The following is a 17368-nucleotide window of genomic DNA, read 5'->3' as shown; positions in this document are numbered from 1 at the left end:
GTCCCCAAAGCCCTCACCAGCAACCTGTGGGCATCTGCTGTCCTCTGTGGTCCTCAGGCCTTACAAGAAATCTGAGGAAACTACTGCTCAGCAGACTGACCATAGCATGATACTGAGCTGAAGATCCCCGAGGCAAAGGAATTCCTCAGGAGGGCATCCACACTGGCAGAATCATTTCATTACCAGGGTAAGGGTATTTCAGCAAGGCACCCGAAAAGCAGTTTGTACTATGTGGAAATCAGGACTGCGCACCCATCTCCTCCCCTGTTCCTGTCTCCTTCCCTTTATTACGCCTCTTCCCAAGACAGCAGTCAGCACACTCTCCCCAGACACACCAAATGGAAGTCCAGAGATTATTATTCCTCTGCTTATATCTTAGGGAGAATAGGAGGAATAGAAGGGCACCGAAGCTGGTGAAGGGCCTGGAACACAAGTCCTGCAAGGAGCAGCTGAGGGAACTGGGGTTGTTTAGTCTGGAGAAGAGGAGGCTCAGGGGAGACCTTATTGCTCTCTACAACTACCTGAAAGGAAGGCATGGGGAGCTGGGGATAGGCCTCTTCTCACAGAAAACTAGTGATAGGACTAGAGGGAATGGCCTCAAGTTGTGCCAGGGGAGGTTCAGGTTGGAAATGAGGAGACATTTCTTCTCAGAAAGAGCAGTCAGGCATTGGAACGGGTTGCCCAGGGAGGTGGTGGAGTCACCGTCCCTGGGGGTGTTCAAGGAAAGGTTGGACGTGGTGCTTAGGGACATGGTTTAGTGGGTGACATTGGTGGTAGGGGGATGGTTGGACCAGATGATCTTGGAGGTCTCTTCCAGCCTTAATGATTCCATAATTCTATGACTCTAAGCGTTCTCCCCCTTCCCCCGTCACCACACGCCAGCTCCTCGCCCACCTCCCCCGACCCCTCTCCCTGCTCCTTGCCCGCCATTTCCTGTGGGCTCCCTCCCGCCTTTCCCTCAGGCTCCCCCCATCCCCACGCCGGGGGCCCCTCTCCACATCCCCAGCACCTCGAGGAGGCGGAGAAGGAGGAGGAGGAGAAGGAGGAGGGGGATGAGGAGGAAGAGGAGGAGGAGGCGGCCCCGGCGGGAGGGCTTTGCCGCGCCGCCGCAGCGCAGTCGAGGAGAGGCCGGCCCCGGCGGGCAGCCGGTGCTGAAGGGACAGCGGCCGCCCCGTCCCGCCCCGTCCCGCCCCGTCCCGCCCCGGGCGGCCGCAGGGAGCCCCCCGGGAGCGGGGCGGGGGGGAAGCGGCCGGCTCGGGGCTCCCGTCCCTCCGTCCCTCCGTCCCGCCGCCGGCCCCCGCCCCGCCCGGGCCGCCCGGGCCCCGCTCGTCCCCCCCGCCGCCGCGCCCATGCCGGGCGTTGGGGCGATCGGAGCGCGGTGCGGGCACCGGTACCGCCACCGGCCCCGGCCGCGGCCGCGGAAGAGCCCCCGAGAGAGCCCCGAGGAGGAGCCGGGCCAGGCCGGGGCCGCCATGGACGCGGCGATTTGGATCTACCAGTTCCGGCTGATCGTGCTGGGGGACTCCACCGTGGGCAAGTCGTGCCTCCTGCACCGCTTCACCGAGGGGCGCTTCCCCGGGCCGCTGCACTCCGACCCCACCGTGGGGGTGGACTTCTTCTCCCGCCTGGTGGAGATCGAGCCCGGCAAGAGGGTCAAGCTGCAGCTCTGGGACACGGCCGGGCAGGAGCGGTTCAGGTAACGGGACCCGGGGCGCTGCCCGAGCCCCCCGCCCCGAGCCGCCTCCACCCGGCTCCCCGGCAGCCCCCTCCAGCCCCGCTGCCCTTCCCCGCCCAGCCTTCGCCCGAGCTAACAAGTGGCCCTGCCCTGTGCCTCCTTCCCTCCCTCCTCACTGCCCCGGAGTCCTGAACCTGGGGTGGCGAACCCGCATCTCCTCCTGCTTGGCGGCCGGAGGGCCCCGCATCCCTCTCCGGTTCTGACTTTGTCATCGCCGCCCGGCCTCCCCTGCAGCGCTCCCCGCTCCCAGCCGGGCAGACCAGGCCACCTCCCTGCCCTCCGTCCTTGCAGCACCAGAGCAGCCCTGGCACCGTCACAGCCACGGGCAGTCACCCACCGGGGTTTTACACCTGCCTTCTGCACCTGCTCCAATATTCACTAGTACTCCCGTCAGTGAGCGCGTAGCTCAGCTAGCTCAAATGCTGCTCTGAGTGCTCAGTCCTCTCCTTTCCCGTCTCTGTCACAAACAGTTTGCGTACAGTGTTGGTTTGGACCCAGGGTTCAGTAGGTGTGAGCTCAGGTGGGATGCTGACGCACAGCCCATCTGCCTGTTGTGCTCTGTGCTGCTTCACCCACGCGCTTGTTACTGGGTCCAGCAGTAGGGTTGCAATGGGTCTTTCCACTGGCGACAGCGGAGCCCGTTCTGCTCCCTGGCTTCCTCTGCAACAGTTGTGCAGATCCTGGCACTCAGCTGAAGAGGTGGGGTTTCAGCCTCTTACCAGGGGAGGTGAACCCTCCTTCAATAACAAGCACTACAGTGAAACAACAAAAAAAACTTTCCTGGGCATGCATGAGTCACAGGCTTATATATATTTTCGCAGGCAGGCCTCTGAAGGGTTAGGAAAGAAATTACCAGTGATAATGGCAAGCTCTTAACATTTTTCATCCTCCTTGTGCTTTCCAGCAAAGAAGGAGAAATCCTTGTAAACAAGTGACTAAGGAGGTATAATCTCTTTATTTTGAATTTGCTGACGAATAGCCAGGATGGCCAATGACAAGGCACTTGACTGAAAGGAATGCAAATACAGAGTTTTGCATGCATCTTAACTCAAATGATAGCCATCGTTTACAAGGGAATGCTCAGGGGATATTCAGTGATGAGTCATGCATTCAGCTGCTTTAAAATTTACCAGTAGTATACATCTGTGTTTTTGCCAATGCCCAGCAGATACAAACTGGAGGAAGTAGTTTTAAACATCTGTGGTTGTTTTTCTGCAGGAAGTTTCTTGTCAGTTGGGGTACCAAATATCACAGCATTTATTGCATAGTCTGTTTTGCATGTACTCAAGTAAATTGTAAATATTTTACTAAATTATACACCACAGGTTAAAAACTTGCAAGTTCTGTTCTGTGCTATTGGAGAAGACTACAGATCACGAGCAAGGATAGTCTTGGGGAAGAACTAATTATTCCGAGAAATAATCCAATTTTGTGGAATGTCGAGCGGTTTGCAGTTAAGATTCCCAGTTGTGCTCTAATTCACTTGCATTGGTACTTTAGAGGAGGTAAAACCTGGTTTAAAAGCTCCTTGGAGAGTTGCCCGTGTGCAGGACAAAACGCTGGCTGTATAATAACCCCCTTCTTTTGGTCCCAGCCATTAGGGACATTCCCCGGGGACAGGTGCGACCCACCTGCCATCACACCACCTTGAAAGAGAGCACTTATTTTCTTGGAGAAATCAATTACTTGTGCCTAGTTCATTGATGCCTCTGTATTTGAACTGGGTTTCTTGCATGTTCTTAGAACTCATCCTTAACATGCATCGTTTGCGTTACTGCTCAAAGGTAAAGTAATTCTTAACGCTTCCACAAGCAAGCTGCAAGCACAGTTTACTTGTTATGAGCTCAGCCAATGCAGTTACTTACTATATTTGTGGGGACACCAGTGGGGCACCACTAAGCAGGATCTCCCATGGTACTAGCTCCCATACAGACAACATAATTGTCAGTGCCTCGAGTGGTTTACTAGAAAAAGAACTTACAGACCTGCTTAGTGTAGACTCAAGTCCATAACACAGACTAAGGTAAAGGAGGGATTCCCCCTTTCTGTTTAACTTGAGGTTAGTTGTCATTTAGAGCAGTCTGCTGCTCTGGCTATTTGTTTCACGTGGTCTTCTTTGCTGTTATTCGTTTGGTTTAATTTTCCTGTATTTAAATCCAACAAAATGAATGTTAATCGTGGAACTTCCAAGGCTATGAAGCAACGCTGCTAAGACTGAGAATTTATTTCAAGAAGTTAGGCACATAATATTATGGGAATGCCTCAGTTATACTAACCCAGTTAATATAGCAGACTGTGATATTAACTAGGTACATTCTGCTTCCAATACATCTTGAAAATCAAACACCACCCTTACTCTTCTTTTTGAGTAAGCAGTATGTATTTTGAAACTTACCATCATTATAATGTAGTCTTTAGTCCTAGTGTAAAAATAGCTCTTCAAAATTAGGTAAAGCTTTTAGTGAAAGTTTGGTTCATCTGGTAAGCATCAGTAAGATCATAATGAGAAAGAAACACTGTGACTGATTTAAAGTCATCCTAAAGCCATGGTCTGATGTGATTAATACATCCTCTAATTCATTTTCAAAAACAATTGTTCAGTAGCCATCATCTTACCAAGGCTTACCTTGAGCATATTAGTTAGGGTCTTACATCTTTAACCTAATATTTAGATCAAGCTAGGAAGATGACTTCTTTTTGAGACTGTACTTTCCCCTGCCATTATGCTACCCTAATCAGAATAAATGAGTGGAACGCACACGTACTCTACGTGGGAAGTTATCATTTCAAAAAGAATTTACAATCTGCATTTAACAACTACTCCCTATTAAAACTAAAGACTTTAAAGTTATCCTTTGGAAAAAAAATCTAACATATCATTACTGTACATCATAACATATGCCTTCTTGAGGAGTAGTCTCACCTCCAGCAGTTCCAAATGTAGAACAATCTGGAGGAACCTTACAGCATTCGATATCAAGGTGTTGTGGTTCCCTTTTTGTCCTTGTTGTAGTCTTACCTTTTTATCAGGTTCTGATCGGGAGAAAACTGATTTTCTCCAGTCCTTTATCCCTTTATTTACCCTGCATTTACCTTTAATTTATTAGAAATGCCAAGCATTTTACAAAATGAGCAAAAATATTATACATACAAGTATTTTTGCTGAAAATCAGGAATAAGGATAGTCTAGAGGATGCTAGGACAGTCCATATTTAGCAGCAGCATAGTTAAGGAGCTTTGTAACTTAGATTTTGTTTATATGGAATGGGGGAGAAAATAAGAATTACCTGTTCAATAACACATCAATTTTTGTAACTTCCAGACAAAGATGGTGTAATATGTTACATATTTAGTGAGGGCTGGCCAGAGGCTGTAGCATACCCATCGTCAATGGCCAGTGTGCCATGCACACTCCAGTCTGCACTGTGAGGAGCTGCACAGCTCCAAGACCCCCAGGCAGAAGGGGTTGCACTCTCCTCTATAGGTAGGAGGGTTGTTTCCCTTCCCTTAGTGCAGCTTCCTTAGTGCTTTTTCCTTCCTTTAATGCCTGCTTCCTATGGAAGCAGGCAAAGTCCCTCCTGAAACATTATCAGCTTGCACCTCCAACAAAGGCACACTCAAAGGCATTGGTTAGGACATTTCCATTAACTATTGCTTTGAGAAGGGTTCAGAGCCTCCTGTGAAAGAGAAGTGGAGAGAGGAGGCAGCGAAGAAGTATCAGGCACAAAGGAGCAGAAGAAAAACAAAGTGTTGCAGGCAGAAAGGTAAGACACGTGAAAGATAGGTGCGGGGATGGATCAGAGAGTTCAGTCCCCTTTCATTCAAAGTCACAGGCAGATTTGCCAGATTCTAAATCCAAAAGAAGTTGTGCTTTCCACTTCAAACATGTTGTCTGAAGGCTTGTCAGGAAAGCGACAGCAGACTTCATTGCCTGCCATCTCCCTCATTTTAGAATGGGGGAAGAATGAGGGAAGCCTTTAGAAGAAAGGCTGGTCTTTGGCCATTATTTTCTCATCCTGATCCCACCCTGTCTTTAGCTGAAGGCTTTCCCACTGCTAAAGGAAATACTCTCCCTCCTTCCCCACAGAAAATGAATCATGGTGCTTCAAGTAACACATTCCCTTCCATAATGCTAGTTTTATGACAATTAATTAGCTGAACCAAAATTAGCTGTCTACATGGGAAGACATTTCAGGAATTTAGGATCTACGTGGGGATAACTGGAGCAATCGGAATCTGAACATCCTTTATGCATAAGCTGGACAACATTAAACTTTACCTGCCATCCGTTCGTCATCCTGACCCTAAGGTTTTCTTCTTTTCTTCAAAAAGAAACAATAAAGGAGTTAAAAACATTTTGCTTTTGGAGTCAGATCCTGCAGCACTTACCAAAGTGTGTGTAATCATGTCAGTGATTGTCAAAGAGTCCAAGGAGGGCTGGTCTGGTTTTGTCTAAGGTCCGTACTCAGATCTCTTGTCTCTGATAGAGTCTTTGAATTCTCCGGAGTACTCTGCTAGCCTGTACTTTCAATTTGAGGGATTTCCTGAGACTGATGTGGTTTATCTATTTACTAAACCTCAATCAGTCTCTTGTTCGATACTTGTTCGGTCTGCTGTGGAACACAGACAACCTCTTTGCATTCATAACATCTTTCCCAAGGAGATCCGCAAGTCTACCAGCTGTTGCATGAAGAGCTGCTTTTTTGCAGTTTGTTTCTTTTGAAGCTGGCTCCTAGCTATATTTGGCAGCTTGTACTTGAAGGGCTTTTGTACTTGAAGAGGTTAACTGTGAATCTTTATCTGCTTTGCCTGTGATGCTCATGGTTTTGTAGACCTCTGTCATATTTGCACCAAGTTGTCTCTTTTCTAGGCTGCAGTGTTCTCGCCAGCTCGGGATTGCTTGTTTCGTTGAGATGGTGTTTATGCTGTAGAAGAGCAATGTCTTGTGTTGAAGGCTTTTTCCTTTCAGTTGTGTCAACTAACGTCTGCTGAGAAACACCACTTTAAAAGCTATTAGAAGATCTAGGGCTAGATACCACTTAGTTGCCTGGTTGCTGGAGCGAGATCCAGAGCCTTGTATTAGGAAGGTTCCTTGCACAATGCCTGAAGCATCGAGCTGATCACACCCTCCAAGTGGGACGTGTCCCAGGGACAACAAAGGGGAAGTGATGGGGGTGGGAAAGGGATCGAAACCGACCCTGCTTTGAGGGGCTTCTGCCACGTGAAGTGCACAGCCTGGAATCACCTCCTGAGAGCAAAGGTAGGAAGAGGATAAAGAATGCCCTCCCTGTTTGTGAAGTACAGGTGCCTATACCTACAGCTCCTATAAAACACAGCTCTTAGGGTTCTGAGCACATCAACAGTCTGTGCAACCTTTTGCTTTACCAGGGGCCTGGCTGCTTGGCGTCTGGCCAGCTCTTTCTGTTTCTTTACAATAACAACACAAAACATTCATGCAGGAAGCAGGAAAAGTGTGCTTAGACACATCTTTCCTAACCTCGGAGTGCATCTTACCAGGAAGGCCATTCAGGAGTCTGGATCGGCGTTTCTCGTTCCTAATGGTGGCACTGCACAGAGAGGAGTACAGAATTTTTGAGCCAGAAGTCGAGTACAACTCTGTAGGCTAGTGATTAAGGGCTTTGCTGTGAACGGCAGCACTGTAGAGTCTGATCAGTGTTGTAAGTCCTTTGTGGACTTTACATTACACGGCTATGGGATGAAATATCTCAGTGTTCCTGAGTGCAGAACTTAAGAACTGCACCTTGAAGAATCCACTGCTCTCTGGCCCTGTGAACTTGCCTCTCCTGCACAGATCCAAAAAAAAGAGAAGAGATTATTCCTCCCTCCCTCCGCTCACCTGCTGCTTTTGCTTAGATGAGCCCAGCACCTCCTCTTCCCCTGTGGGGTCTATGGCCAGTGGCTCCCAGGCTTTCCAGATGACTCTCAGCCCTCCTTATCTCTTGCTGGCCACCAAGCACACTCATCATCAAGCTTTTCAGTGACTACATACACAGTATATTGACGTGGTCTGTAACCTCTATAAGGGTGGAAGTGCTGTGAGTAGAGTGCTTAGGGGTGGCCCCTGTAGTGTGGGCCCTGTGAACACGGCCCTGTGTCTTGTGAAGCGGGGCGCTAGGAAGCTGTGTGAGAGGTAGGTACCTTCACTGAAAGAAAGCTCGCCTACATTTCGTGGGGAGTTGGAACCCATCTGAAGGTGTTTGGTGTGTTCCTGGGGAGCTGTTCCTGGGACACTCGGGTTGGTTTCCAGCTGTGACAGGAGCCGAGGGAAGGCAGGCGCTGCCCCATGAGCTGCTCCCAGCCCGCGCAGAGGCAGAGCACGCAGGCCCCGCAGAGCTCGTCTGGGCACCATGGTTAGATAATAGAATCATAGAATCACAGAATCATTAAGGTTGGAAAAGCCCTCCAAGATCATCTGGTCCAACCGTCCCCCTACCACCAATGTCACCCACTAAACCATGTCCCTAAGCACCAGGTCCAACCTTTCCTTGAACACCCCCAGGGACGGTGACTCCACCACCTCCCTGGGCAGCCCGTCCCAATGCCTGACTGCTCTTTCTGAGAAGAAATGTCTCCTCATTTCCAACCTGAACCTCCCCTGGCACAACTTGAGGCCATTCCCTCTACTTCTATCACTAGTTATCTGTGAGAAGAGACCGACCACCAGCTCCACACAACTTCTTTCCATGCAGCTGAGTGGAGCACAGCTTGAGATGTTGGTCTTTTAGCTCTGCCTAAGCCTTGCTAAAGGCACCTAAAAGTCCTATAATCTTTAGCCACAACATTAATGAGGCAAAATTTGCTCTTGCACTTATTTTCATAGGGTGAGAGAAAAAAAAAAGACTTACCAGACCGTGAAATACACCCACTTTACACAGTTCATTTTCCAAATAACTCTGACATCCACTGAAAATACATTTGTCTATACTTACTCTACTCTAATCGTCATATTTAAGTCAAATATTTTGCATCTGTGGGATGTTTCAGATACTGTTGAACAACCTGCTATGTTCATGTGCCCAGACATTTTTACCAGTTTTTGCGATGTGCAGCCCAAAGTTACAGATGCTTTTTAATCATCTTTGTTACAGGCAACATATACAGAAAATTAAATATAATGGCCTAGATCACCAGCTAGTGCCAGTTGGCGTAGCTCTGCGGAACTGAGTTACAGCCGACGAGGGTACAGAATTCCATGTGTAAGCACGCAGTAAGACAATAAATACTGTTCTTCAGTACTCCACTTCACAGACACATGATACAACATTATTCTACATAAAAATGCTAAGTAAATGATGCAGTGCCTTTTCAGTACTAGCCTTTTTTTTCAGCTGCTAATATATTGCTTTGGCGTAACTGTTTTCAGGACAGGTTCTTTTTCTTGAAAATCAGTTGTATTAGCTATCACTTTTCGAAACCAAATCCCATTTTTGTCACACACTTCAGCTCTGTCTGGAACGACTTGAATTATTTTGATGTACTCATCTGTGTTCGCAACTGCTTTACTGAAAAAAAAAATGAAACAAAAAAACACTTAAGAAAACCTGAAGCAGATCTGTGATATCTTTATTTAGTACTTCACAAAATACAACCTTTATTTATGGTCATTTTTCATACCCAGGCTATGTGAATAAGTTGAGGGTGAGACCCTATTGTCTTCAGATTCAAGCTGCTCAGAGACATACTCCATGGAGTACTCTGTTGCTGGAAACATAGAAAAGATCTTTCTAAAACATTAGGGCAAAGAAACCCTCCCTGTTATCTAAATAAAACCCTTTCAAATGCAGTTTGCTGTGACTAAATGAATTTAGTTATGCCAAGAAATCTAAGACTTATCTAACTGCACTTACCTATCTGTAATATGACTGCTGCTCCTAAAATTATACCTCGGTGTTCGAATTGTTAGAAAACACTATATGAAACGTGATTAAGTGAAAATCAGAGGGAGCTTCTTTTATGGAAAGATGCAGCTGTGTACCGCTCATCCTGATTCAAATGTTTTGAAGCTCCATTTTCTCAATAATCTTAAGATAAAATATAGTTAATTCCTGTTAATATAGATTTTGTGTCTCATTTCAGTTGGAGAATACTTACATATACACACTTGCTCTATGTTTACGCTACTAATGTAGTGCTTATATCCACTCCTAGGTAGGCCATCACTTCATTTAAAATGTCTCTTCTCGCCTTCTCCATCCTCCCCTATTGCACATGATTACAGATGTAAAATCATTTTTAGTCCCTATATCTTACTCTACATTCTAATTAACTTTTTTTTTTTAATTATTCTTCTTCTAGAGCATATTAAAAATCTTTCTGGAGGAAGGGTCTCCTTCTTCCAAAATTACTTCCAGTGAATGGTCTGGAACACAGAGGGCTGAAAAGCAGAAAACGTCACCACTTCTGGAAGTCTCATACCAAAAAATAGTAAATGCAATTAATAAAGAGCTTTTGAACCTCCATATGAATGATATGCTGGAAATAGAAATGTTCTTTGTCAGTGCTGTAACAAGTGTGTGTTGGCCCAGCTCAGTACAGTGTTGTTGAGGGAGTTTCCTTCCTTAGTCTGTTGACCTCTACAGGCACAAATAACTTGTGATTATCTGTACCATTTTTGCTATCAAACCATTTGTCTGTAAGGAATACAAAAGGATACAGGTTACCTGTTTCATTTTAAAATGACTGATTAGAACAAAGTGAAGTGAATATTCTTATAAAACTGAAGAACTCAGACTTTTAACACTACCAAATACTGTCAATATATATATATAAATATTGTCCTGTGAACATGTGCAACAGTTTGCTAATAAAGAGTACTTTGCAGAAAAATTCAGCATTCAAAATTGGCACTAGAAATGTTGACTTCAAGAACATTTAGAATATGACTTTTGAAGTAGGAAAAAAAAAACATTTTTTTGTGGAAAAGGTAAATTAATAAATTCTAGTTAATTTCAAAAAAGCATGGTAAGTTCATAAAACTTGTAGTGGGTAAAAAAGGAACATAGTCACATGGAAAAGTATCCTGTTCACAAATAAAGTGAAAATATATTTTAATTTTCCTTTTTTGTGTTTTTCTTCACAGATCAATAACACGATCTTATTATCGCAATTCTGTCGGTGGCTTGCTAGTGTTTGACATCACAAATCGACGATCTTTTGAACATGTGAAAGACTGGCTAGAAGAAGCAAAAATGCATGTACAGCCCTTCCAGATTGTTTTCCTGTTAGTAGGACATAAATGTGACTTAGTATCACAGCGTGAGGTTACAAGGGAAGAAGCTGAAAAACTGTCATCTGCCTTTGGTATGAAATACATAGAAACCTCAGCAAAAGATGCCACAAATGTTGAAGAGTCCTTTACAATTCTTACGCGAGACATCTATGAACTTGTAAAAAAAGGAGAAATCACAATACAAGATGGATGGGAAGGTGTTAAGAGTGGCTTTGTTCCAAATGTTGTACATTCATCAGAGGAAGCCGTAAAGCCCAGAAGACAGTGCATCTGCTGAATTTGTGGCATGCCAAAGAGCACATCAGGTGTTCAGAAGATGACTCCAACCTAAATAACAGAATAATAATTCTGAAACAATATTAGATCATGGCATAGCTGAATCATAGGATAATAACTTGGTTTTGTATCCTTCTAATTCATAACTTCATAAAACTTTAAGTGCTTTTGTTTTTATTTTATTTTATTTTACAGAGTACAATATCTTTGTGTGGTCTTCAGGAAAGTAAATTATATATTGCTAAAGGAAAAATTAATCCTATAGCAAGACATTGTGAAAGCGCAATAATCACCGTGACTACATCCTCTCCTGGGCTCTGTATTTTGAATACAGTTTAAAATCAAGCCCTGCTAGGTGAGGATGAGATGAGCTTATTACTTTTGTTCATCCTGCCTTAGTTTTGGGCAAGAAAATATCATACCTTATACATTTTTTATGTGATTCTTTACTCAAGTGCAGCATTGCTCATCAACGTTAAAGTTTAGTAAACTGTAGAATTTCATAATAAAGATAATTCTAAATAAAGCAAGCTGAAAGATTGCTCCAATAGCAAACACTTTTGATATGACTATGAATACAAGCCTTACTAAAGAAAAAGAATGTTTTAGAAAAGATGATTTATTTGTATATGAAAATGGGTAATAGAAGCAATGAAATTTAGCAATGAAATTTACTATTAAATATTTTCTGAATTGCCAATGAAACTAAATGTAACATCACATATGATCCAACTATTTTGACTTGTATACAAAATAGATTTCCCAACTGACTGAGCTGCATTTTGGAGGCCAGATCCTCAGCTGGGTAGTTATCATAGCCACACTGATGCCTAAAGAATTGTGTTAATTTACACAAACAATTTCCTATCAGCTTTAAGAAAAAAATTATCTATTTCTGACTAGATGTAAAAAGGAATTTAAAAGTGCTGTAACCCATGGGGACCCAGACCTTGCATTTGAAGAGAATAAGGATTGGTTTAATCTCAGCCAACAAATGTTAATTGGTTGCCTAAAAAATAAAGGTTTTAAAACCAAAACTGTTACAAATAGTGTTTGGAGAGAAAAGAATTTCTAAAATAATTCTTGGCTACAGGCAGCAAAGTTGGAGAAGCCCTATTCTAAGAAAGCAACACACAATATCTTTTAATAACAATAATAATAGAAGAAATCTGTGATCATGTAGCATTTTACTGAGCTTGAGGTCATCCTACTACTACTACTCTGAATATAACACACACTAGCTTTACGCAAACTGTGCCCTATATGTCTAGCACTTAAATACCGAATAAGTCTGTGTCTATTTTATCTCTAGTAGTGTAACAAGATGGCTTGATCTCCAGAGTTGATAAGCATCTACAGTTTACCTGAGCATACTCATAATCTCTGAACATCGAGCCAATTACTTTCGTATAAAGACGTGTTACCAGGTTACAATTCTCCATTTTCATGATGAGGGAACAGGTCCATCTAATCTTAACTTTTTTCTTCAACAGTCGTGCAATTGGTTTTCCTTCAGATTACTTTTTGGTCCTTTTACAAGCCTTTTGTAAATATTCCATGATATCAAGACAAGTTGGCTCCAGTCAATTTCTTCATTTAGGGCCACTAAAATTATTGTCTTCTGAGGGAACAGAAAGGTTATTCTTTCAAGAGTCTGAGTCTCATTTGCACTGAGGCACAGTTACGCTGTCATAGAATGATACAGAGGCCTTAATATAAACAGGAATCAGCCTTAATTCGTTAGCAATTAAAATAGTTAGCTAATTCTAGTCTCAGCATGCCACAAAGTAATTGCTGTGAGCCTGATTCTCTATTAAACTACACATTTTAGTCATTTCTACCAATTCCATTTTGATTTGAGGGCATTTTAGGCACTCTAAGTAAACATAAATGACAACAGATGCCAAAAGCTAGTGTGGAAATCAGGTTGTGTGCATTTGACACTGATTATCATAGTAGGCCCACGTTGTGTATCTCAAAAGATCTTCTCTTAGTTGTTTAAGAGGGCAGAATGGACCAATGAATAAACCGGTGGCTGGGGAGCCAACAGGCCTGAAGTCTGCCACTGGTTCACTGTGTGTTTGTGAGCAAGGCATTTAAGCTTTCTGTGCCTCACCTGTATCTCAGAAATGGAGCTGATCGTTCTTCCTGGCATTCACAAAGTCCTTTGAGACCCCATCTGACTGTATGATCTCTGGTCTGGACTCTTTTCTGTGCGTGCTATCTGTTGTAGAGCGTTTAGCAGATGCAGTATCCATGGGATGTGGATGCTGCATTCTCCTATCATACCAAAAATGATTTAAAAGATTAAGACAGCTATATAAGTACCAGGTATTGCTGTTATTATAAATCTACATTTCATTACACATTACCTTCAGGTTAAAATCTTTTATCTTAAACTTTTCTTCCTGAATACTCTGGAACCAATGAGCTTTTCATTCTGTATGAAGAAATCTGCGTGTGTGTGGCAGGGAAGGGACTGGGAGAAGAGGGGAGGGAGGGGAGGTGTGCACGGAGAAATAAACACTCATCAGAACAGAGCCTTAACGATCTCTGCTGTGAACGTTGTACCTGTAAGTGTCTGTCACATTTATTACAGTGGGAGTAGAGCTTTGAACCAGATTCAACTGTGTAAGGAACTGGTGTTGTCAATGCAACGAGAAGAGAAATTCACTGCATTTTAAAGTACTGTGCACATCATTGTCTTATTTGTAACTCCTAAAAATGTAGATTAACGTGTACATTCAAACATTGTCTATCTTGACGATATATTAAACCAGTACCGTACCTTCTCACTACATGCTTGCAGTTAATGGAAATGTCTGATAAACAGATTACTTGCTGAAATATGTCAGTTTGCTTTCAGATGCTTTGCACTGAGTAACAGGTTGTAAGTAATATGCTGTAGAGCATGTTCAGGGCATTTATATTCCTTTTTTTTTTCCCAAGAAAGGACAAATATGATGCTTACTATTGATACCAAAATGAAGTTTCCATAAATTTGGCAACCAAATTAGTAAGTAGAAAATATTAAAAATGAAAAAACAACAACAAAAACCTGTTTCAAATTAAAGTTTGGTAAATCCCAGATAGGAAAAGGAAAAAACAGTTAAAATAGTAACCTGTTTGTATTTGGATTCACAGGTCCAGCAAATGAATGGATATGAAATACCATTTTTGATTCCTACAGTTTTTTAACTTGCATTACTTTAAGTTTGATAAAGAAAAAAAAATCTTTCTCTGCTCATTTAAATGTTTTACACATGAATTCTTCAGATATTTTGGCTTGCTTATAACTGAGTTTGTCCTGTGTAAGAAACAGAGCGCAGCTACATGTCTCAGGAGTCATGTCAGGGAACCAAGGAAAAAAAATCGAGGTAACACACATCCATAACATTCATTTATGCCTTTGTTATGGAATAGACCTACAGATCTAACTCTGTGCTAGGTGATTAAATTCCTGGTGGCTGCCTTGTGCTCACAGAAAATAATACTGGCCTAACTGAGTGCCCGTGTACACTAGAGTTGCTCTGTGCTGAGATCCCCCTGCTCCAGCCAGCCCGGGACTGGTACAGGCTGCCTTACTTAGAGCGAAGGTGGGTGGATCCCCAACGCTCGCAGGTATGTCAGGCACGGTGTTCCAGCTCCCTTGCACAGTACAAACCTCCTTGCTCTCTTTATGTAATTAACATCCGGGGGAGCAATTTTGCCCTAGCTGTAGACCCAAGCACGTGACAGCAGCTCCTCCAAGTCTCCACCCTTGCCTTTCGCCCAGAGCTGGCACAGCAACCTCAGCAGCCTTTGTTCAGCCTCGGAGAGCAAGGAGGGCCGAGGGCTTGATCTCTGCGCGGGCCTGGAAGGGGCATGACACGCAAACGTGCTGGGCTGTTTGAGAAATGGTTAAGCATCAAAGCACAATTGTCTATAGCTAACATTTGCTATTCTCTAATGATTCCTCTAATGATGCTTTGTTATAGGACTTAGCTGCATGCAGCACCACTTACAATGCCTAAGTTAGTTTCTTCAGGATAATAACAGTATCATGGAATGTATTTGAAATGGGAAGAACTTGACCAAAAATTCATCCTCCTGATCTTTAGAGAGAAAAATGAATCTCGTGACTGCATGTATACATATCTCCCAGCCCGTTTCTAGTAGTAATTCAAGGCCTGGGCTTAGCATTAGGTTCTTTGAGGCTTTCAGCTGAAAACCGACCACCTACACGCGGTGTCATTTTACTCAGCAAAATTCCCTCCTCTATGAAGCGAATGCAGCTGAGGAAAAACTGATCTTTACTCTTGAGCACGGCAGAGTTGTTTATCACGTTTCAATGAACGTGCAAATCTGACGAACGTAATGCGATTGAAGACGTGCCAGTCCAGCATAACGTGAAGACTATGAAGTCATGCAGGTTCCTGAAGACAATTTGCCTTGCATAATACTTAATTAGTGGGAGTGTAGCATACATGTGAAGAAAACAAAGTTGGTTCTGAGAACCCAAAAATATTTCACTGAGCAGCAATTCTGCCACGGAAGAGCCGGCTCTGGAAACCCAGACCTCCAGTGAGCACTTGTTTTTCTTCCTGGAGCTGCTGCTCCCACAAGCAACGCCTGGAACAGCGAACACGAGACTCAAGTGTGTCCAGGAAAAGAACTCGCTAACAAATACCAAACTGTGATAACGTACCAGAAAAGCACAATACACACACGGTGGGCTTTTCCCCTGGGAATAGCTGTTCAGTAGCAAGCACCACTGCAGCACCTGAATGGCATCACCCGCCGTGACTGCCCTTTGCCCCTGAAGGCTGGACGGGAATAGGGAGTAGCAGCTTTTTATGTAGGGGTAGGTAAATTTTGATTTAAACTCACAGCTGAAGAATCCAAAATCCAGATCCAGAGCTCCTCGAACGGATCAGCATCTTTGAAGGTATCCCCTGTACTCATTTTGCAGAGAAAGTCACGTTTTAGGCGAGGCCTGAGCTACTTGGGGGTTGACACTCAGCGTGTCATCTGCTGAGAGTGGGAGCAGAGCTGTGCAACAGCTGACACCAGCCTTCAGCAGTGTCACAGCCCGCAAGGGCAGATCAAACTAAGAATAACCCTGCTTACCTCCACAGCCTGCTAAAGACCCACCTTGCAGCCAGAGAGCTTCTAAAGAAACCTAAGAGTAGAGAGTAGAAACAACAAGAAGTTACATGCACTGTAAACAAAATAAATGCCTAAGTAAATGAACTGAAGTTTCAGCTAAATCACTGGGATTCTTAATTGCTGTGGCTTCAAATCTGCTTGTGTAAAAACTGATTTTTCCTTTTCTATGAAATTTGTGGAGGGACAGACCGAGTCTCCTGTAGCAATAAACTGGCCAGGACAGAACTCGGTTGCCTGGGAAATGAATGCATCAGGTAAGGACGGAAAGGAGGACACAGATCACCTCCTCCATCCCTGCCCAGCCCAGAGAGAGCAATGAGACTGAACGCTGTCAGAGCCCTTAACACACTACAGAAATTGCTGTAATTGCTGTGGGACTGCAGATGGGATGACGGAAAGTGCCAAAGACGTGGAGCTGACACAGAACTACAGGCTGCTGAAGCCGCCGCTCCAGCGGCTCCCTAAGGACTGGTTAATGCTGTGGGCAGCCACAGGAGAGGAACAGTTGGGTATAAATCTGTGCGGACACGACACCCACCTTGCAGACTTCTTCCCATCTCACCTTCTCCTCTGCATGTCTTCTTTACACGAAAGCACTGCCAGAAGCTATATTTGGCAGTAAGGTATCACAGGGAGCAGGGCGACAGCAACAACCGCTAATATTTTTAAGTATGAAGGTCCTAAGACTACGGGGAAGAAATATGGAAAATATTTCAGTCATAATCCTAGTAATAAAAAACTGGCAGGGCTGGCACTGCTCGGCAGCACTTTTGAGAATTGCTTAAGTTTTCTATGACAAGCAGATAGTTTAGCTATTTAGTCATATTTTACATTAATTTGCTTTAAAAAAAAAGTAATTACTGTGTATTATTCAGGAGAAAAAAAGTCTCGTCTGTGCAGATCATTTTTGTCATTTCCCTGATGTATAGCCAGTGTAACATGCAATAAAAGAGCAAGCT

The 17368-nt window shown here is 44.0% G+C and overlaps 1 protein-coding gene and 1 long non-coding RNA gene across 2 annotated transcripts; one reads left to right on the top strand and one right to left on the bottom strand.

The window, feature by feature from the left end:
* Positions 1-590: 590 nt before the first annotated feature.
* Positions 591-14059, top strand: RAB39A (RAB39A, member RAS oncogene family). Its single transcript, XM_048078207.2, has 2 exons — positions 591-1696; positions 10836-14059. Exons 1-2 carry the CDS (start codon positions 1053-1055, stop codon positions 11260-11262), a joined length of 1071 nt encoding a protein of 356 aa, XP_047934164.2. The 5' UTR covers positions 591-1052; the 3' UTR covers positions 11263-14059.
* Positions 8346-16262, bottom strand: LOC136789609 (uncharacterized). Its single transcript, XR_010828382.1, has 4 exons — positions 16131-16262; positions 13378-13541; positions 9371-11312; positions 8346-9258 (listed from the first exon to the last, which is right to left on the bottom strand). It is a non-coding gene; the product is annotated as an uncharacterized lncRNA (long non-coding RNA).
* Between the last annotated feature and the right edge of the window lie 1106 nt (positions 16263-17368).

Source organism: Anser cygnoides, chromosome 1, assembly GCF_040182565.1.
Source record: "Anser cygnoides isolate HZ-2024a breed goose chromosome 1, Taihu_goose_T2T_genome, whole genome shotgun sequence".
NCBI classification, from domain to species: Eukaryota; Metazoa; Chordata; class Aves; order Anseriformes; family Anatidae; genus Anser; species Anser cygnoides.
Note: the sequence above shows the minus strand (reverse complement) of the source record. Positions and strands in the feature narration are given on the sequence as shown.

Excerpts from the sequence above, each read along its gene's own strand:
- RAB39A (XM_048078207.2), top strand. The coding sequence starts at position 1,053 with ATGAGGAGGAAGAGGAGGAGGAGGCGGCCCCGGCGGGAGGGCTTTGCC. Across the intron at positions 1,697-10,835 it reads GCCGGGCAGGAGCGGTTCAG|ATCAATAACACGATCTTATT; the intron begins GTAACGGGACCC and ends TTTTCTTCACAG.